Raw genomic sequence first — 18,759 nt, forward strand, 5'->3', positions numbered from 1 at the left:
GTTTAACGGGCTCATCTGCCACTGCTGCGCCGGATGCTGAGGATCGCAGGCCAGCCTGGAGGATGTCAAAAGACGCGGACCTCACTCATCACCCTGACCCTAACCTTACGTTCCAGTGGTGTACCACCGCAAGAGCCGGAACCTTCATTCAATTTGGGATGTATACATGTCCGAGCACCTCGTTAGACGCTACCACCTTTTGAATGCGCGGTGCTTGGCTACGATGATCGCTGACTCGATCAAGAACGGCAATTACTTTAGCGTTGCGGTCCAGATGGATCTAGGGCGTAGCTTGAATGAAGTTTAAAGCACCGTGATGGGCTGGGCTTCGGACGCCAACAATGTGTCTAATCAACAGCCTTAAGGAGGTACCTCGGCTTGAGTGAACTCTAAGGGTCATCTAAAACCACATACCCCGCTGTAACGACGTTCACAGTAGCTTCTGAACGGAAGCCTGGGATAAGCTTTTTGGAATGTATTTAACAGCCATGGCAAGGAAAATCTATAGATGAAGTATACATTGCGCCCATCGCTGTGTGGAGCCGGCATCTGTGAAGCCATGGACTCGCTGGGTCTTATCTCGATGAACTTGGTCTGGGAGCGCTGATCGCACGGCGTTGTTGAAGATGAAATATACGCTGATGACCTTGCTTGCTTCCAGGCACATCCAGGCAGTCTCTTCACAAAGACTACTGGGGTTGGTGGCAAGTTCGAATAGCTTGCGAGTCAGAATGGCATACATAACTTACCTAACACAGTCCCATGCATAGTAGGTATTCCACACGCAAAGGTATCAACTGTTGGATCTGGCAACGCAAGAAGCAAGTTGTAGAAGCGTGAACCGCAGTATCTTGCAAGCCTCCAGAAAGAGTACACTTGAGCCCCGGCCACTCATGGACATTTTTTCCAGCTCCACTGCAGTCTGCTCTCTGGAATCCATTGTCTCTTCCGTCTCCAACCAGCTAATTCAAGTCACGACCGTCAGATGTGAGTGACCCTCTTGAGAGGAGTCGATGGACGTGGAAAGAAGGTCCAGTTCGAGGTCTTGTGAGCATTATCGATACTGCCAAGCCTCTTCGTCCCAGTTCTCTACGAGGTCGAGGTCACTCTGAGCGCGCAGAGAGAATAACTATCAGCGTTAGTCAGCAGGCGCGGAGAAACTCCGTTGGCACACCTTGAATTTCGGTCCAAAGCCGCCAAAGCCGTCCCGCAGGACGTAGATTTCCTGGCTTATCCCGAGCTCATTTCCTTCGAGTGCACTGTCGGCCTTTTGAGTATCAGCCTGCTTTGCCTCGGAGTAGATTCGTGCAGCTTTCGGACCTCTCTGCTGAGAGAGAGCGCAATGGAGAACAATCTTGTCCTTGTGCTGAAGAGCCTTGACGAGGTCCGCTACCTTGTTCTCAAAATTAGATGACGGCACATTGATCGCGCCTTTGATGTTTCCACCTTCGAAGTCATCGTCTGTCGCGAAAAGTAAGCCCGTGATAGCGTATGATTGCAAGCGGAATTGTCGAAGAGAAGGAAGGCAGATAATGATGCACAACACAGAACATGAGCCGCCGTTCGCCAAATGCTGAGGGCATATCTGTAAGAGAACGTACCCCGTACATCAACAACGACTAGCTTCTCCTTCGTTTTGGGGTCTTTGAGGAGCGATGCTAAAGAGTCGGCATCGATGTATTTGTACGGCGGCTGGAACGACATTCTGCTGGCGAAGGGAGGGCGGACCGAGATCGAAGAGGCAAGGCGGAGTGTGAGGCATGTGATGCGTGCAGGACGTTTGTATGCAGGATGAAGAGACACATGTAGCCACATCGGTCAGCCGACTTGATCATGTACACTCGAACACATCTCTCAGAAAGAATAGTGGAAACAATGAGATCGGAAAGTCAACGTAACACAACCAGGTGAAGGTCATGCATGTCTTGGATGATGGTGTGATCGCAGCGATGTAGGGAATCCCGAACTCTCTTCAATCAATCTAGAGTTGGCGCGGAAACCTGGCAAATACCAGGTCCAAATAACAAAAGCCTCCCGGAAAGCCTCGTATGGTCTTCCGGGAAGTGACTGCTCGAAATGACGCTCCAGTACCCCACGGAATTTCTCTGTATGACCACCCCATATTTTGCTAGTAAGGAGAGAGAATTATGGGGCCTGCTTCCACTAAGCCTGCGAACCAAGGATCTGGGGTTCAGGTAGCCGCGGAAATGCAGTTTTCACAGAGTCGTTGCGACCCGAAAACCCCCGGAACGCCGCGGCCCGCGGCCCAGAGCCATTGACCCTCCGGGCGTTTCTAGTACTCGGATAAGTTCCCGGAAAACAGGGCGCAGAGGCTTCCCGCCGGCGTTTCTGGCCAAAGGCCCACACAGTTTCGGGGCTAACTCTAAATCAATCCACTCCTGTCAGGTGGGGCAAAGCAGTATCGCAGCACTGTGGCACTTTCACCCTTCCAGCATAAGCGCCCCGCCCGCTTTCGTTCTCCACTCCCTGCCCGCGGTTTGACCAGAAATCATCATCCTAATCCATACCCACAATCCTTTCCTTCAACCCCTCGCCGCCGCATGTATCTCTTTGCATCCACAGGCTGCAGACAACACACGCAATAGGGGCCGTCGTCGACTGGATGCTCGTTTTTGTGCGAATGGTGCCTGCTGAAGCACCGTGCGGCCCGTCCCTGCGCTTCGAGGACGCGTCGCGTCAGCAAAGTACCCACCCGGCAGCCCCAGCCCCAAACAACCATGCTGTGGTCGTATAAAGCATCTGCTGCAACAGCTACTGCCATCTTGGCGGCTTTCCTGGTGCCGGCAGCCACTGCCAGGAGCATCGAGTCGCACTTAGACAGCAATGGCGTACCTCAACTCGTCCTACAAGGTGGAAGAGTGCAGGATGGCAGTTCGACTGCAGCGGCCACCAAACGGGTCCCTGTTACTCTCGGTGTTATGTCTCGCTGTCCTGATGCACTTTACTGTGAGGCCTTCTGGAACAACGTCATGTCTGCCCCGACAAAAAACATCCCAGGAGGGTCAACAGTCAACACCCAAATCGACCTCAGCCTCTCATTCATCGGCGAGCCCATAGGCAACAACATCCAAGACGCACCGTATGGCGTGGTTTGCAAACACGGTGATCAAGAATGCTTGGGTAATATCCAAGAACTCTGCGTCATGAAACGACTCAAATCCTCCAAGGTCGGCCAAAGGTACGATCTCTCACCGTCGGATGCGCAAGCCAAGTGGTGGGACTTCGTTCAGTGTCTAAATTTTGAAGGACTTGGCGAGATCGGGAAGAACAACGCCCTTGCAAAGCGATGCTTGGACATCGTTGGGGGCCCTCACTGGGAAAACGATGGTGTCGAGGCCTGCATAGACGGCAAGGAAGGTCGCGATCTACTTTTGGAGAGCGTCAAGGCCAGCAAAAAAGCCGGCATCAAGTGAGGAGTGCTTTGTCGCGGCTTTGACCTTCATTCTGCTGCTGATGATCTGCTTCCCACTGTAGGAACTCGTGCACCATCCTGATCGATAGCAAACCAATCTGCACCCGGGATGATAATCAGTGGAAGAATTGCTCTTCGGGGCATGACGTGTCCGACTTTGTGCACGCCATAGAAGTTGTGCACAAGAGGCTCAATCCGCGCTCTGGAGCCACCGGCATGGTCACCTCCGACGCATATCAGCAGCCGTTTTTTGCTGACAACCCTAGTCCTTTCCTCACGGAAAGGGCAGGACCCTCGCTCATCAAGCGACAACAGCAATCAGCCTCGGGTGGTGGGTCTGGCATACTTGGTGATGGAGGCAGCAGCCCGCCTGCGAGTCCAGCCAGCGTCTTTGTGAGTCCAAAAGCCACTTCTCCAGGAAGGACTCCACTGCAGGAGAACCCAATGTCGTGAGCCAACCTCCCGCAGCCTGCGGCAAGAAAATCCCATCACTTCTCTTTCATCTTTGTTGCCACAGTCTCTGATTGACCCAACTGCGTGCCTCTACTTCCACCATGCCGTTCTCTCGCTGTGAAGACCTTTGTGATTGGTTCGTCTTACGCTCCCCTTTCGTTACCACTGTCACGCATACCGCCGCCAGAACCAGTCTATGGCCTCCCTGACTGCTAGCACCCCAACTCCAAGCGCATCTTCGAGTGCGGGAGCTGACGGGAACAGCAGCAGCCGAGGCAACAGCACAAACACTAGCACTGGAGCTAACACTGGCGGCGGCAGTAATGGCAGCGGCTTTGGCAGTATCTTTAACAACAGCTTGGTCAGCCCTAGCTTACCTGCCCCATTCCTTGCCTTTTCTGTTGCAGCAATCGCGCTCTTCATCGTCGTTGTTGCCTTTGTTCTTTTGCGCATCTTCCTCAGGAACCGGCGCCTGAGACGCATGGGCCTCTTTGTCGACGACGACTTTGTGCGCGGCGGCTTTCTAGGCACAAGCACACGCATCACCGAAGACCCGCTCGTCCCGCCCAAGCTCTGGGAGGCCAAGATTGCCGAGGTTCGCAAGACCGATTCAGCGTGGAGGGGAGAGGCGAATAAGAACGATGCCGTCTATACTTGGGATGCACTCATGGTTGGTCGCAGTATTGACAACTGACATCCTGCTATCCTGTCTGACCATTCCTATGCTCCTTTTGAAGCCGGTGGCCGCAGCTCTGCCCCCCAATCTGTACCCAATGTTGTTTGACCATGAAAAGGCGACAATTGCTCCCGCAGCAACAACAAAGGCGGAAACAATCCCTGCTTCAAGTGATGCCACCACCGCACGTCATCGATTTCTAGCCGCCCCAAGGATCCCCCGCATGCTGCGTCGTGGCAACAATGAAGATGCTTCCACGCAGTCCAACGTACACGCGACCTCTCCTGTGGTTACAGGAACCACTGCAGACCCTGATCCGACTGCCGTCGCACTTGAAGCTGCTGCGTCCGAGCCGACTGCGGCATCAGTGAACGTTACAGTCTTAATTGCCATGCCGTCGACAAAGACGGTCTTTCCATCGACAAAGCGTCTCAATCCGTCCGTCTCAGCATCGACGCTTCGGAGCAACCTGCGCATATCCCCCACAGCTGAGATTCCGCAAGTCGATGAAGTTGATGACGATGCCGAGGACAGCATCGACAAAGGCAAAATGCGACGAGCGCCCTCTCTCCGCAGTGTACGAACAGGAGCCTCTGTGAAATCTGTTGCAGAGGCGCGCAGAGAAGCCTTCTTTGGCGAACAGGCGGCAAAAGACGCCGAGGCCGTGACAGCGGGTGCGCATCCTACGAACGGGCTGGATGCCTCCATCGAGGAGGATGAGCTTCCAGAGCTTGTGTTTGGCACCGCCAGTGTCCCGATATTCAAACGTATACCGACCCAGACGTCATTCTTTGGAGGCACAACAGAGACAGTTCTCCCGGTTCACCCAACGCGAGGCGATCTGCTCAAGCTTCTGGAAGATGCGAAATCGGCGCGCGAACGAAAGGCGCAAGCCGATGCTTCTCGCAAAGCCGCGGAATCGAAGAAGGCTGCCGGTCAAGATTCGGGTAACATGGTACACAATGCAGCGACTGTCCAGTCGATACCCCATTCTCCAGATGCTGATGCGCAAAGCGAACGGCCTGTCTCGGTTGCGTCCAGTGCGCATGCCGCTTTGGGTCTAGGCGATGTTGTCACCCGCATGATGCAAGCAAATGGCAATGCGAGCAATGCCGATGTTGGCCACTCCAGCACCCATCTCGCCCAGTCTTCTTTGGGGCCCTCCTTCAATATCAGCCGTGATCCAGCTGCCCCGACTGACAATCACCTCCTGCACCAGCCATCTTTTGATACGCTTGACTCTCGATATCACGACACGCAGCAGGGTGATTGCAACGCCACAACGCAGCCCATCGAAGTCCCACACACTTCAGTCCCTGCGCCATAAGGTAGCCGAACAACTTCCTATCGAGCCAGCCACTTCAGATTAGGTCGTGCGAAACGCTCCAACGAAGCCCTTCACGGCATTTATCTCATGTATTCCTATCTGCTTGTTCTGCAATTATCGTTGACTGTAATCAATTATGTCTTCGCTTTGCCGTTGCCATTGGCGAGCGTCTTGTGTTCGTACCTGTTTGCCTTTCCCTTGCGTGAAGCACTGCCGCCACTTATGTAGCTGTTGACGAAGAATTGCGCAAAGAGGAACAAGAGTGGTAGCATGTAGAAGGTGTTGACCCACAATGCGAGCGTAGCACCGGTCGTATCGAAGCAACTGGTAGGGCTTTTGCTTTCTTGGCGAAAGCGAGCATTGTGGGCAAGGTCCAGATGAGTGTATTCCGTTGATTGGAGGACGGGGGATTCTTGGAAGGAAAAGAATTGTCGCACGATGAGCGAGGCGGCAGCGATTGTACTACCGACGTGACGCTTCGCGATGCCTTGGAGAACTGCTCCGGGGTTAATGCGAAGGAACCAGTACAAGTTCGTGGCGAGTGTGCCTGAGGCGATCTGTGCAATCTGCAAGGAGGTAAGGCTGCGCTTGAGGGTACGTGGAAAGGGCAGGTGCAAAGCAGTGAAGAGGTAGTCTTTCGAGATCGGCCCAGAGTGTGAGCAATTTCCACCCACGGACGATGTGACTGTAGAATTCACTTACATGTGTACATTAGTGTGTGCACGAAAGAGTTCCAGGTGGTGAAGACTGAGCGCAGGTGACACACGCAGTTCAGCCGAATGTTCATGAAAGCCCAGCACCAGCACATACCCCAGACACATTCACTTCCGAACCGCACGGCGATCCACATGCTGATAAGCGCCCCTGCATGATGGTAGCTTTGCAGCTGGCCGACTTGCCTGCCCTTGAGTAGGAGAATGACCGAATCGACGACCTGACAAGATTTTAGTATGTGAACGAACACTCGTTAGCAAATTCAAGGAATGGTATAGATGTTTAGCATGACTCACTTCATAGTACTTGCTCAGATAGAAGAGATAGTTGAATTTATTGAGGTATCGGGCCTCAGTCGAGAACGTGCAGAGCGCCAGTTTGACTCCTGTGGAGATCAGACGCCGCTAGACGGGAATTAGTCATCAAAGGGCCTCGGGAGCACACATTGGGGAGCTGAATACGACGTACCTTCAAAACCAGCACCCCGAAGCCCTTGAGAAATGTAATCTACGGCGACCGGAAAGACGTGAATCCACGTCCAGGCGCTGAAAAGCATGAGAAAGGCATTGTGCACCAGGACGATAAATCGCAACAACGGGTTGCCTTTGACGTAATCTTTGCTGCCATTCCTCTTGACAGCACCGCTGAGCCAGTGCGCAAGGACATAGTAGGCGACAGCAAAGTAGAGCGGATAGACGGAGCGCAACGACTCTGTGTAAAAAGTCGACGGAAAGATCGAGTTCAAAATGGAGCCTTGTTCGAAAGGGTACGGTGGATTTGGTGAGCTGACGATTGCATCGTACGCAGATCGGTTATGTTCATATGGTGCAAGAAGGATGGTCTTCGACGTATGGTCAAAGGGGTATCGATGTGGAAAGATGAAATCCAAGGCTTGAACGAGCAATGGATTCGGTGGAAATGGAGAAGTCGTGAACAATGGCATGGCGTCGAAACGCTTCAGCAGCAACAAAAGACGCAAACTAGAAAGGAGCAAAGCGAAGGACTGATACCAGTAGCAGCTTTGATAAATGGAGATCAACGACTGTGCAGAAGAGTGTGTGACAAAGACTGTTCATTGAAACGTGACGGACAGAGCAATGAAAGCATTCCAATTTTGTCAGACTCGGTATGTACTATTAAAAACCAGGTCATCCATAGCTAACTTGGGCCAGCAGTCTTCAGATAAGTGAGGCCAATTCACGAACGGTTCCGCTGTTGGGACCCTAAACTAGCGTTGACACAAACTAATTTACCTTTCGAATGTGCCATATAATTCTGTACACAGTGCGAGACTTCAGTAGAGTAAGAACATCTGTTATTTAGCAAGGTCTCAGTTCCAATTAAATTGGGTGTAAAAGTAACAGCAGGGGCTTCCCACTGATAACATAGACAAGTGTAGATATCAACCTGCGATGATCAGGCAGCCACAAGCTGCCAAATTTTTACGTTTCGCAGAGAATTGGCTTAATCGAGATTCGGACCGGACGGACCGGACGGACCAGACGGACCAGACGGGCCGAGCCAATGACCCAAAGTCCAACTTCCGAAGTATCGTCCAATCATCTACTTCAAAGAAGCGTTCACGGCTACGTTGCTTCCTCAGACTTAAATATCGCCATTCTTCCACATGAAAGCGGCAAGCACCTTTCAAATACGCGCTGACCTTGGCACTGCCGGGCGTTGTGAAACAAGCACTTGATTTCAGATAGGTTCAAAGAACGCCTACCAATATTTCTTCGCCTGTTAGAGCGACCATCCAATTCTCAACATCGAAACAAGCATTGGCCGCAATCGCGCTAGACTCCGACATGTATTAGTCAAAACAATGAATGCCCCTTCGAGGTACCAATGCGTGGAGGTTGTTCTACATCGAAGCTACTTCTATTAAAAATGCATGCCTATGTTGTCAGCTCATTGAACATTCTGCTCACACCAGACAAGAGGTTGAGAGGTGCGCAAAGCATATAATGCCTTGTCCAGCATCACTTTCCATAGAGGCTACGAGTAGTTTCAAGTGGCTACCGTAATTAGCTATGGCGCGCCTTCACTAGACGTTAACGTAGACCGATGCAGACTCCATGCGCTTTGTCTAAGTGGTATATCATGAATGCCGAGTTTTTGATTATCCGTCAGAGAAAATTAGTGCCCGGAGTCGAATACATCTGCGTCGTGGGACATGCTCTTGAATTCGGAAAGGCTCATGTTTGCAACCTCGACGTTGCAGGCCTGGCATGTGCAGTGAGCAGTGCGCAAGGCTCGTCAGAATACATCCTCTTGAGGGCCGCTGGGAAGAACGCTCACGATTTCAATAACACTTCTCGGAACCACTCGTACCTTGTCCATCACCACTCCAGCTTTCTTGAGATGGTCAATCTCAACCAGTAGCAAGCTCCCATCCTTTTTTGTCCGTTGATCCGCGATGACGACCGCCGCTGCACTCCACTGCGATTCGCCCGTTTTCTCAACGCTTGATGACGTTTTCGCCACCTCATCGCGAATATACGCGGCAATCTTTTGAATAGAAGTGTCGTTTAGACTGCCATCAGCTTCGAATTTGAAGCCATCTTTGCCGGCGATAAGCAGCTCCGAAGGAAGGACGAGAACCACTTCCCAAAGTCCAGAATCTTCGGCCGATGTCTCTCCAGAGGTAACCTCATCAATGTAGGACGTGGAGCGAATCTGGGACAGCAAGCCCTCCAGATCATCCGAAGAGAACTGCGAAGGATCAGCGTTGTAGAGAGCGACTGGAGCCATCTTGATGCAGCTTTGCGAGTCGGACAGCTTTGAGCAGGTCCGTGGAGCTCGTGCCCGTGTCTTTTCAGCAATCGCACCGGCCAGGTTTCGTGATGGAAGATCTGTAATTCAGGACTCGAGATAAAGTGACTCAGAGGGTTGACAGTGGGTTGGGCAACTAGACAATTGACGCTTCAAACAACTAGATGTATGATATGATGACGTATTGGTGGTGAAAGGTTGACTCTAGCGTCAGCATCTGGCGATTCTTTATTAACCATTTCTCAAAAAACAATAGTCATCAGAAGGGTTTGGTGACCCAACGAATCTACAAAACTTTTTTCTTCAGGAGTCTCCATCATGCGCTTTCTGACTTCGCTCCATCAATACATCCCCCAAGATGATGCCACTGATTCCCACCTTTACTCGTAGGAAGTCTATGTTTGATGGATAGGGTGTGCAAAAGAACACACTGCGTCAATCTGGACGTGAGTGGGCGGCGGATCGGATGAGATAGCGCCGAGGTGCGGCCCTGGCACTCGTTGATTGGCATTGCGAAATCAATTCGACTGGGAAACTGGGCTCTTGCTGTTCACACCGTTTGAGTGCCAGGGCAAAAAGCGATCTGTGTTGAGGTCAAGCACACATTGCGTTAGAATTGCTCTTAAAATGGAAATAGACACAACCTAAGGTAACCAGTGTAATTCCACGATACCGTCTTGTCGAACACAGTGTCCACCGTTCTCTCGCGCTACATGCGTATTCATGCGGATATATACATACAACGACTGCAAGGCCAAGTTTGGACCGGCGAAGAGGGAATGCGGAATTACGGCGCAGGGGAGGCTCCAAAAGCTTTCGTGGAATTACATCCGCCGTCTTGCGAGGCGCACTTTAGGGAACAATTAGTCATACTCCCAACAATCTGCGACCGCGCTGGAAAGCAGCAATATCCGCAGCTGCGTGCGTTAGAAGCTGCCCGGCCACACCTTCGTGCAAAGCCTCAACCTCCTGTTGCTGCATATACTGGCTCGGCTTGGTGCCAAACAGAGGTTGGTCCCACGAGTCGACATCGCAGACAGTGCCGTTGGGGGGCAGCGTGCCGTCGAGAAAGTAGTCGCCGACGATGTGCTCAATGCAGCGGCTTTTCTGGCTAATGCTGCAATGCCCGTAGCCTCTGCGCAGGACGGCGCTCGAGTTAGGGAAGAGGCTGCTCATGACGACAGCATTGGCGTATGGCGTGACGGGATCGTACGAGTTGCCAATCATTAAGAGCGGATGAGCGGTGGGACTGGTAAAATCGCCGAGCCAGGGCTCATTAGAGTGGATCTGCCAACTGCCGTGGCACTGAATCGATTCGGAAAAGGTTGCTCCGAAATGGTGGCTGAGCCTGAACATTTGCTTCAAGAATACTTTCCAGTACTTGACCGTCGGCCTCTGCACGAATCGCCTTCCTGTGTCGCCACACGTGATGGCCACTGTGGCTTCGGCGCTGCTGGGTTTCCTGTGTGTGATTGCGCCCGTTTCGCAAGGCTTCAGCCCGTGCTTTTCGAAGAAGGGGACAGGGTCTCCATCGATCAAACGCTGTAGGTCCTGCGCAAGAGCATTCCACGACACCGGCGCATAGAGTGCATGGAAGATGGTATCGTGTAGGTCCGACCAAGTCAAAAGACCCGGATGGGTGGCGTTGGCGACGACGACTGGTTTTTGTCCGAGTCTTTCGTAAAGGCGTTCGACTTTGCCACGGATAGTATCAACGAGGTGCTGATGATGGCTTTTCTTGAGGCCAGCCCTGCTGCCAAGGCCTTTGGCAAGTGCGCATTCGTCCCCCGCCTTGGCGCATTCGTCGTAGAAGCCATCCAGCACACCGTCCGTGTTTATGAAAGTGTCGTTCCACAGGCCTTGGTAGTAATATGCCGGCTGCATGACACCATCGATGACCAGCCTGCGGACCTCGCTGGGGAACATATCTGCAAATGTTGCGCCAAGTGTCTGCTCAGTGAAAAAAAAACGGTCAATACACGCGGTCTAGCCGTCGGTGGGCCCACGTTGCGATGCTCACTGAACCATAAGAGAAGCCCCTGCAACGATAAGAACACATTGGATCAGCCCAGGAACGTCGGCGGTGAGATCTGTGCCGCACGCACCAGTAATTCAGACCAGTGTCCCCGACGGCGGTGTACAGCAGCCTCATATCTCTAGCCGTTGCTGTCGTACCAATGTACTGCAAGGTGTCCCTTGTCTCCTCGTTCTGCGCACACACTTGCGAGACGAGCTCCATCTCAGCGAGCAGCTCGCCGAGATGTGCGTCTCCACCGCCCTTAATGCTGCCGTACATTCCTTGGCTTGCCCTGACCATGTTGTTTACGCACGAATCAGCGGGACTCTTCCAGCAGTTGGCTCGCGGCCATGTGCGCCCGACGCCACGCGGGTCGAAGGAAAGGTAGTCATAGCGGCCCTTGGTGAGCTGGTTGAACAAGTCGGAGAACGTCAGATTGTTTGCTACTGGTCGCGGGGTTGTCATAAAGTCGACGCCGGATCCGCCCCTGGCAACAAGGCAAAGTAAGCTTGTAAACTTCATGTCTTCGCCAAAAAATATGGCGACGCCTGATCCTCACGGTCCGCCTGGATTGAGCACAATCGTCCCGAGCACATCCTCGCGGCGGGTGAGCTCTTGCGGGTGTTCAGCGACACGAGCCTTGTAGCGTGTCACATAGATGGATGCGCGACGGCGATCGGTCGTGGAGTTGAGGTAGTTCAAAGGCGCAGAGAGGCGGCCGCACTCGAACTTGTCGCTGTCAATATCTTCAGGGCACTGGTGCCAGTGAATGTCGCCCAGCGACAAGGTGCCCACGTCAACGTCGCCCTCTGGGGGAAGCGGCGCTACAGCAGAAGAGAGAGATGCTGGCGACGTCCACTGCGATGGGAAGGGAAAATGTGCGGTGCGCCAGGAGGGAGGGCAGAGGAATGCGGTGGCCGCAACGCAGAGCAAGACGGCTGTGCATCGACGCACTTTTCCGGCCGGCATGGAGCTGCGCTCCGCGCTCCCCGGCGCATATGGTAGGGTTGCACCTTTCTCATGCGACATGAGCATATCTATTGGCCAGCGAGCCTGTGAAAATCATGCAGCAGCAACCAGGCTCCGTGAGCACTGCATAGAGTATGACTCTTGCGATGAACATATATATATATAAACAGGAAGGAGAGTACCAGCGGGAGAGTGCACGAGAGTGTGGGTGTGTCTGCCGTGCGCAGTGCGCAGCAGCGCTGTAACGCTTGTATTCAACGTCCAGGGTGGGGGTGGGCAGACGCTGTGCGCATGCGATTGAATGGCCAGAGACCCCCCCTCCCCATGTGGGGTCGCACAGGCGCGTTCCTGAACCGTGGGCCTTGGCCCGCACATGTGAATCAGATGAGCACTGTCATACCCCTCTCCACATACCGTCAAGTCCGGTCACCGCATATGTGAGGCAGCACCGCCCGCTCTCGCAGCAGCACACTGGCGGTGTGCATTCTCCGCGTGGCATCGAGACTTGCTCCGTATGTTTCGTTGGCGCAATTATAGCATTCACGTCCATTCATGTTGTCCCTCGACGCCAAAGGCCACACATGGATGCTATATATCGATAGAAGTAGACACGACCACCTCCGAGGACCCAACCTGTAGCAGCAGCAACAGCAGCCTCCATCACCGCAGACCATGTCTGGAGAAGAAAAGGGACCGATCTACCTCGGTGAGTGGCAGCTGTCGCATCACGCGGACACTTCGAAGCCCCATGCCGCCGCCGGCACTATCACCACCACCAGCCGTCGATGGCTTCTGCTGCTAGCGGGTGTTCTCACCATTACGTGCTTTTCACGGTTGCCTGCCTTCTTTCTGCACCATTTCTCCGCCGTCGACACCGTCCACCACGACGGCCGGCCGCCCGTCGTCGAGGTCGACATCAGCAAGGTGCCCCTCGGTGAGATCAAGTGGCATCAGTGTCCCCAAGAGATCGACGGATCCAAATTCGAGTGCGGACACCTCTCTGCCCCGCTGGACCACCTCAACACAACAGAGGATGCGCGTCGCGCCTCCATCTACATCACGCGTTTCAAGGCTCGCAGCGGCAGCGAGCTCACGCCGCGCAAAGATGTACTTGGGACCATCATCCTCAATCCCGGTGGACCGTGAGCGTCGTCCTTGCGCTGCTAGATCACATTCGGACCTACACTGAATCCACCCTCCTCTAACGGGGCGCTCGGCCAGCGGCGGCTCGGGCGTCAGCTTTATGACGACGCCTCGGCCGAGCGCAAATAACCTGACATTCTCGGAGCTCTTCAACCAAATCACAAAAGGCCGCTACGACTATCTCTCCTTCGACCCGCGCGGTGTCGGGCGCACCTGGCCGCGAGCAAGTTGCTGGAAGGATGCTGCTGACTCGTGCCTGAACGAGATCTTTGTCAGCACGCAGGGCATGTACAGAGCACTTCCCGGCGGCGAGGACGCGCAGGTCGGGGAGATGCTTTCCGAGATGGAGCTTCGCGGCGCCGTCTGTGGAGTCAATGAGGAGACGAAAGAGTCACTGCGATATGTCGGCACCACTGCCGTCGCCAGGGATATGCGCCTCATGTACACTGCGGTCGGAGATCCCGGCTTGAACTACTGGTGTGTCCTCGGCCCGACTCATCTTCCCTCCATCACTTCTTCCCGTGGTGCTGATGTCATTGTCTCGATTCGGACGAATCAGGGGATTTTCCTATGGCACAGTAAGCCGCGCATAGTCCGGGCTGAATCCTGTCGGTGTTGCTCACGGTTGTTTCTTCTTCCTTCGTTAGGTACTTGGGTCCACGTTCGCAGACATGTTCCCTGATGAAGGTGAGCAAATCCGCCTCTTTAAATCCATCGATACAGGCCTGGAGACCTCTTCTGACCTTGGTTTTGACTACAGTCAACAGAGTCGCCATAGATGGCGTCGTAAACGTGACGGACTACTATCTCGGCAGATGGGCAAGCACCATGGTCAACACCGACGAGACGTTCTACGGCTTCATCAAGGAGTGCGCAAAGGCAGGAGATAGCTGCGCATTGACACGGGGACTGTCAAGCAGCGGCAGCAGCAAGAAGCAGCGCCAAACGAAAGACGTCGAAAAGAGCATCCACAAGAAGATCGCAAAGCTGTTCGACCATCTTTCCGCTCAACCCACCGTGGTCGCCAACGCGACGCATCCAGGCCTCCTCACCTGGTCTATGCTCAAAGGTACCATCTTCCAAGCGCTCTATTCTCCGGTTCAATGGAACGCTCTCGCCGAGGACCTGCAGCAGCTTGTCGAAGGGTAAGTAGTACAAGGCGGCCCCGCCATCCGTGCCGTGGAATTGGTCCCTGACAACGTGCGCTCCACACCGCTCCCTTCACCCGCCAGCAATGCGGTCCCTTTCTACGAGAAACATGGTTTGAAACCGTGCGACACCGCGCCAGCACTGCAGGAAACTCGCGAAGCGGTGCTCGCCATCGCTTGTGGTGACGTCAAAAAGCGTTTCGACAATCTGCCGACGGCAAGCACATATAAGAAATTGATCAAGGAGCATGAAAGCCTCTCCAAGTACTTTGGCGGCATGTTCGTAGAGGCGGTCGCATGCCAGGGGGCATGGCCCATCCACACCAACGAGCCCTGGAAGGGCGACTTTACAAGCAAGACTGCCAACCCGATCCTCCTGCTTGGCAACTCATATGACCCCGTGACGCCGCACGCCAACGCGGAGTACCACGCGCGCAAGTTCCCCAACTCCGCCTACGTCCTTCGCACCGGCTACGGGCACTGCACGATCAGCCAGAAGAGCCGCTGCGCCGAGAAGGTCATCGCAGACTACTTTATCGAGGGTAAGGTCCCGAAAAAGGGGACCGTCTGTCCGTGGGACTCATGGGATCAGCCCATCTTCCACGGTACCCGCGGCTACGCCATCAGCGCCGCGGCGGTGGAGAGCCTGGAGGATGGAGGCGCTGGCAGGCTCCTCACGCACGCCGCTGCAGAGATTGCTGCATTTGCACCTAGAGGCCGGCTCTGGTGATGTCTACTATGTACATGTACGGAAGGAAAGGTAAAATTAACGAAGATGAAATTTATTTCCAGAGCGCGATGCATCTGGGTAAATTGTTCACTTGCTGTGAGCGTTCACGTAGTAGGAATTCTACCAATCCGCTCGTGTTTGGGGCTTCGATCAGATACAGTTTCGGTTCAGGGATGCCTTTTGGCACGACTGTCCACGATTTCATGCGTGTATTATTCGGCCAACTCGAGACTAGAAGTCTCGCAATCAGCTGAGAGTCTTTCATTTCTATCAACGGTACTTCCTCGATGTTCCGGCGTGCACCACGTGCTGCAGTTAGGCAGCGTCAAAACTGTCCAATAGTTGAGGCACTGATTCAACAACACGATCCAAGCATAATATAACGCTCACGTATTCGAGCCAACTCGCTTTCAATCGGAGTTGCATCACGTCCTGGATTTGGGTGAGGTTCAGTTGACGTCTCGGCCTGCCACGATGAGTTATTCTGCACCGGATGCTCCATCGCGAGATGTTACCCCGCGAGTCTACAGCTCGCATGACCCTCCGGCTGCTCTGCGGGAAGCGTACGAACGAGACGGCTTTGTCATTCTGACCGACATCTTTTCTAACAGCTCCATGAATGCCAAAAAGGAGGACGCGCAAGAGGATCTGATGAATCAGTTGCGTGTTGCGGCGGAAGATACAGTCACCCTCACTCGCAAAGGCGAGTGGCCGTATCGGCGCGTCGTCGGCAAACAGTTTCCCCCATTCAATATCGACAGCAAGGACTACTGGGGTGTCCAGCACCTGCTGCACCCCTCTTGTCCGCACTCCGACCTCTTCGCCGAATTTTATGCCTCCTCGCCCTTGCTTGACGTATCGGCCATCCTCATCGGCCTGGACCCGAGCGAAGAGGGTGTGCGCAAGATGCAGCTCGAACTCTTCAACCTCCTGATCAACCCGACTACGCACTACTTTGCGTTAAGCTGGCACCGTGATGACATACGCCCGGAGATCAGTATCGATGACGAGCGAAAAGCACTGAGAACGCCGACGCACGGCATCCAGTGGAACGCGGCCCTCTACGACGACGATTGTCTTTTTGTTGTCCCAGGGACGCACCGTCGCATACGTACACACGAGGAGAAACAGGCGAATCATGCGAAAGCGCCTGAAGCAAAGAAATGCGCTGAGGGATACGGTGGAGCTGGAGAGGAATTGGACGTTGCATGTAGTGCAGATCCACCTACGACCCTCAGGGTCAAACTCAAGGGTAAGTCCTGTTCAACCGCAGCGTGTCGTCTCATCCCTCTGACCCGATTCAATCGCTTCACCCTGCAGCCGGCGAAGCAGTCTTTTACTCTCAGCGGATTCTTCACCGTGCTTCGTATCTGCCAACAAAGCAGCGCGCAACGCTTCACGGGTGCTACGGCTGCACTGGTGAGGAGCATAGTGCTGCAGCGTCCGAGCGCGCTCGCAATGTCCTACAGCATGGTGTCGAATGGATGCGCGATGAAGCATTCGGCGCTGGCCTACCGCCTCGCTTGCAGCCCATGTGGAGAAATTTGATCAATATGGAACGCCAGAACGCTGGCAAAAGCCTCGGGTATTCGCTAGAGGGTTGAGCTAGCTCAGGTGTTCAAGGTGAATTACATAGCCAGGGCCCGAGTGTTAGGCATTCTGTACAGGGCACACAGTCTGGGAAAATGAGTATAGGCATGGGTATCTCCAGCGCAGGCACCTGCGTCAAGTTAATTTCAACCTGTCCAGCTTTACGGCGTCCACTTTCCATTTGCTTGAACTGGGTTGACCATTGACGAGCGACGCACGATCACCAAAAAGAAATTGGCTGCCGTTCTCCGACGAATACACCGCTTCGGCGTTGTGTTTCGCGCCGGACACAAAAGTAATTTTGTGGGTTAAAGGCCAGCCTCTGAACGCAGAGACCTTGTCGGGCGTGCTCTGCGGAACACTCTTGTCGGGCGCCGTGCCGAGCGCAGGAAAGCTGCCGAAGAAGGCCGAGACTTGGCCAGGATCGCCTCCAGCAAGGAGCCAGATGTACTTGTAATACGCCTGGTTACGTCGTTGTCGTTCGCCACCGCCCCACGCTTGAGCCATGCAGGATTGGTCTCCTTTTCTATCATTGTCATCTGTCAAAATTGCAATATACGCGCGAAGCGCCATGTGAGTCTTAAAAGGAAAAAGCTAGTCACGCTCGCCCAGAGACTCACCGTCAGCTCCGATCACATAGCGGACATCGCGAGCGATAAAGCGCTTGAACAGTGCAGCAGGGTCCCCGTTCAAGGGAAGAGGGTAGCTTGCGCCTGGTGTGTACGCATTTAATGCGTATCGATATGTGTTCCAAGTTGGGCATGTAAGTTGATCGACTTTTGTGGGTCGGTCGTCTGTAAACTGCGCGGCGAGAGCGAAACGGGGTCGAGCTTGGTCAGCAAGCATTCCACAGACTTTCTTGTATGGATCGCCTCACAGCTAGACCAGTGGATGGATCGCCAACAACGTAGCGCAGATTGATCCTATCTGCAGCAGGATTCTCTTCGCCTAGAGCTGCGTAGCGTGCGACCATTTGGCCCCCACCACTGTATCAGCGAGGTGCACGCCTCAATCAGCGGCGCCACTAAAAGGAAAGGATATAGTTGAAGCGACGTACCCATGTCCCACAACGGTTATGTACTTCATTTTAGGATACTGAGATGCATCCGTAAAGTGGTTGACTAGTGCATCAAGCACAGCAAAAGTGCTAACCTGTGCCCCAACCGGATGCGTGCTGGCGTCCCCTGCCTCCCATTCATTAGAGTCTCCATACCCCAGCTCCGTGTCCGAGTAGACACCCGCATCATTGATGGTCGAAAAGAACAGAGGCGCAACGATCGCCATGTTGTCGGTCGCGCTTCCTTTGCCCTTGTTCTCCTGATAGATGGTATGGAAGGTGTTGTAGTAGTCCGCCGCGTTGCGATCTTTCCCATGGATCGTGATGAGAACGCTGTCGGTGTCCGCTGGCGTTTCCTTCGACCAAAACGTCAAGACGCTTGCACCATTCGAGCCAGGAATGGTGAAGTCTCGCTTGTCGGCGTTCAAAGGCGTCTGGCTGACCTTCTTCAGCTTGACCTTGTCTGTCGGTTTGTATAGCGTGTAAGCGTCACGCTTCTTGGATGGCGAGGAGGCCGCTGCAGCAGGTTGCATGGTTGCAGAAGCATTGAAGACTCCTGCACCGCCAGCTACCTCCGCTCGAGATTTGAAAGGAGATCCATCTTCCGACATTTGGAACAGCCTGCGAGGGCTGATCCACGCTTCATCCGCTTCATCGTGCTCGCCCATGACCATTGCTCTGCGAGCGCCACCAGCAGCTAGGTGGTAGGTGTTGATAGGAGAAGCAA

The 18,759-nt window shown here is 53.9% G+C and overlaps 8 protein-coding genes across 8 annotated transcripts; 3 read left to right on the forward strand and 5 right to left on the reverse strand.

The window, feature by feature from the left end:
* Nucleotides 1-1,054: 1,054 nt before the first annotated feature.
* K437DRAFT_270910 (Rhodanese-like protein) lies at nucleotides 1,055-1,704 on the reverse strand (the record flags this gene model as incomplete). Its single annotated transcript, XM_013384861.1, has 3 exons — nucleotides 1,055-1,108; nucleotides 1,175-1,461; nucleotides 1,602-1,704. The coding sequence occupies 3 exons, from the start codon at nucleotides 1,702-1,704 to the stop codon at nucleotides 1,055-1,057; spliced, it is 444 nt and encodes a 147-aa protein (XP_013240315.1).
* An 849-nt stretch (nucleotides 1,705-2,553) lies between these two features.
* K437DRAFT_296604 (uncharacterized protein) lies at nucleotides 2,554-6,038 on the forward strand. The gene is made up of 5 exons (XM_013384862.1): nucleotides 2,554-3,430; nucleotides 3,496-3,826; nucleotides 4,010-4,022; nucleotides 4,294-4,556; nucleotides 4,624-6,038. Exons 1-5 carry the CDS (start codon nucleotides 2,739-2,741, stop codon nucleotides 5,887-5,889), a joined length of 2,565 nt encoding a protein of 854 aa, XP_013240316.1. The 5' UTR covers nucleotides 2,554-2,738; the 3' UTR covers nucleotides 5,890-6,038.
* On the reverse strand, nucleotides 5,963-7,681 carry K437DRAFT_259847 (uncharacterized protein). The gene is made up of 5 exons (XM_013384863.1): nucleotides 7,072-7,681; nucleotides 6,900-6,988; nucleotides 6,700-6,823; nucleotides 6,592-6,636; nucleotides 5,963-6,523 (listed from the first exon to the last, which is right to left on the reverse strand). Exons 1-5 carry the CDS (start codon nucleotides 7,544-7,546, stop codon nucleotides 6,024-6,026), a joined length of 1,233 nt encoding a protein of 410 aa, XP_013240317.1. The 5' UTR covers nucleotides 7,547-7,681; the 3' UTR covers nucleotides 5,963-6,023.
* Nucleotides 7,682-8,437: 756 nt separating this feature from the next.
* On the reverse strand, nucleotides 8,438-9,556 carry K437DRAFT_259848 (uncharacterized protein). Its single transcript, XM_013384864.1, has 2 exons — nucleotides 8,905-9,556; nucleotides 8,438-8,829 (listed from the first exon to the last, which is right to left on the reverse strand). Exons 1-2 carry the CDS (start codon nucleotides 9,355-9,357, stop codon nucleotides 8,743-8,745), a joined length of 540 nt encoding a protein of 179 aa, XP_013240318.1. The 5' UTR covers nucleotides 9,358-9,556; the 3' UTR covers nucleotides 8,438-8,742.
* Nucleotides 9,557-10,075: 519 nt separating this feature from the next.
* On the reverse strand, nucleotides 10,076-12,483 carry K437DRAFT_259849 (alpha/beta-hydrolase). The gene is made up of 4 exons (XM_013384865.1): nucleotides 11,955-12,483; nucleotides 11,484-11,882; nucleotides 11,399-11,417; nucleotides 10,076-11,328 (listed from the first exon to the last, which is right to left on the reverse strand). Exons 1-4 carry the CDS (start codon nucleotides 12,362-12,364, stop codon nucleotides 10,246-10,248), a joined length of 1,911 nt encoding a protein of 636 aa, XP_013240319.1. The 5' UTR covers nucleotides 12,365-12,483; the 3' UTR covers nucleotides 10,076-10,245.
* Nucleotides 12,484-12,556: 73 nt separating this feature from the next.
* Nucleotides 12,557-15,430, forward strand: K437DRAFT_259850 (uncharacterized protein). Its single transcript, XM_013384866.1, has 6 exons — nucleotides 12,557-13,506; nucleotides 13,586-13,984; nucleotides 14,067-14,085; nucleotides 14,155-14,194; nucleotides 14,268-14,652; nucleotides 14,740-15,430. Exons 1-6 carry the CDS (start codon nucleotides 13,037-13,039, stop codon nucleotides 15,383-15,385), a joined length of 1,959 nt encoding a protein of 652 aa, XP_013240320.1. The 5' UTR covers nucleotides 12,557-13,036; the 3' UTR covers nucleotides 15,386-15,430.
* Nucleotides 15,431-15,452: 22 nt separating this feature from the next.
* On the forward strand, nucleotides 15,453-17,430 carry K437DRAFT_276610 (uncharacterized protein). Its single transcript, XM_013384867.1, has 2 exons — nucleotides 15,453-16,637; nucleotides 16,706-17,430. Exons 1-2 carry the CDS (start codon nucleotides 15,860-15,862, stop codon nucleotides 16,987-16,989), a joined length of 1,062 nt encoding a protein of 353 aa, XP_013240321.1. The 5' UTR covers nucleotides 15,453-15,859; the 3' UTR covers nucleotides 16,990-17,430.
* On the reverse strand, nucleotides 17,111-18,565 carry K437DRAFT_229313 (uncharacterized protein; the record flags this gene model as incomplete). Its single annotated transcript, XM_013384868.1, has 4 exons — nucleotides 17,111-17,514; nucleotides 17,596-17,776; nucleotides 17,853-17,961; nucleotides 18,033-18,565. 4 exons carry the CDS (start codon nucleotides 18,563-18,565, stop codon nucleotides 17,111-17,113), a joined length of 1,227 nt encoding a protein of 408 aa, XP_013240322.1.
* Nucleotides 18,566-18,759: the final 194 nt, after the last annotated feature.

The sequence above is a fragment of the Tilletiaria anomala genome, assembly GCF_000711695.1.
Source record: "Tilletiaria anomala UBC 951 chromosome Unknown K437scaffold_143, whole genome shotgun sequence".
In the NCBI taxonomy this organism is placed as follows: domain Eukaryota; kingdom Fungi; phylum Basidiomycota; class Exobasidiomycetes; order Georgefischeriales; family Tilletiariaceae; genus Tilletiaria; species Tilletiaria anomala.

Bases quoted from the DNA above. Each gene is read 5' to 3' on its own strand.
- K437DRAFT_296604 (XM_013384862.1), top strand. From the start codon at position 2,739: ATGCTGTGGTCGTATAAAGCATCTGCTGCAACAGCTACTGCCATCTTG. The intron at 3,431-3,495 runs GTGAGGAGTGCT...TTCCCACTGTAG, and splicing joins AGCAAAAAAGCCGGCATCAA to GAACTCGTGCACCATCCTGA. The intron at 4,557-4,623 runs GTTGGTCGCAGT...CTCCTTTTGAAG, and splicing joins ATACTTGGGATGCACTCATG to CCGGTGGCCGCAGCTCTGCC.
- K437DRAFT_259849 (XM_013384865.1), bottom strand. From the start codon at position 12,364: ATGCCGGCCGGAAAAGTGCGTCGATGCACAGCCGTCTTGCTCTGCGTT. The intron at 11,883-11,954 runs GTGAGGATCAGG...CCTTGTTGCCAG, and splicing joins GTGCTCAATCCAGGCGGACC to GGGCGGATCCGGCGTCGACT.
- K437DRAFT_259848 (XM_013384864.1), bottom strand. From the start codon at position 9,357: ATGGCTCCAGTCGCTCTCTACAACGCTGATCCTTCGCAGTTCTCTTCG. The intron at 8,830-8,904 runs GTGAGCGTTCTT...TGCACATGCCAG, and splicing joins CGAGAAGTGTTATTGAAATC to GCCTGCAACGTCGAGGTTGC.
- K437DRAFT_276610 (XM_013384867.1), top strand. From the start codon at position 15,860: ATGAGTTATTCTGCACCGGATGCTCCATCGCGAGATGTTACCCCGCGA. The intron at 16,638-16,705 runs GTAAGTCCTGTT...TTCACCCTGCAG, and splicing joins CCTCAGGGTCAAACTCAAGG to CCGGCGAAGCAGTCTTTTAC.
- K437DRAFT_259850 (XM_013384866.1), top strand. From the start codon at position 13,037: ATGTCTGGAGAAGAAAAGGGACCGATCTACCTCGGTGAGTGGCAGCTG. The intron at 13,507-13,585 runs GTGAGCGTCGTC...GCGCTCGGCCAG, and splicing joins ATCCTCAATCCCGGTGGACC to CGGCGGCTCGGGCGTCAGCT. The intron at 14,653-14,739 runs GTAAGTAGTACA...TTCACCCGCCAG, and splicing joins CTGCAGCAGCTTGTCGAAGG to CAATGCGGTCCCTTTCTACG.
- K437DRAFT_259847 (XM_013384863.1), bottom strand. From the start codon at position 7,546: ATGCCATTGTTCACGACTTCTCCATTTCCACCGAATCCATTGCTCGTT. The intron at 6,637-6,699 runs GTATGTGCTGGT...ACCTGCGCTCAG, and splicing joins CGGAAGTGAATGTGTCTGGG to TCTTCACCACCTGGAACTCT. The intron at 6,524-6,591 runs GTAAGTGAATTC...CGATCTCGAAAG, and splicing joins GCACACACTAATGTACACAT to ACTACCTCTTCACTGCTTTG.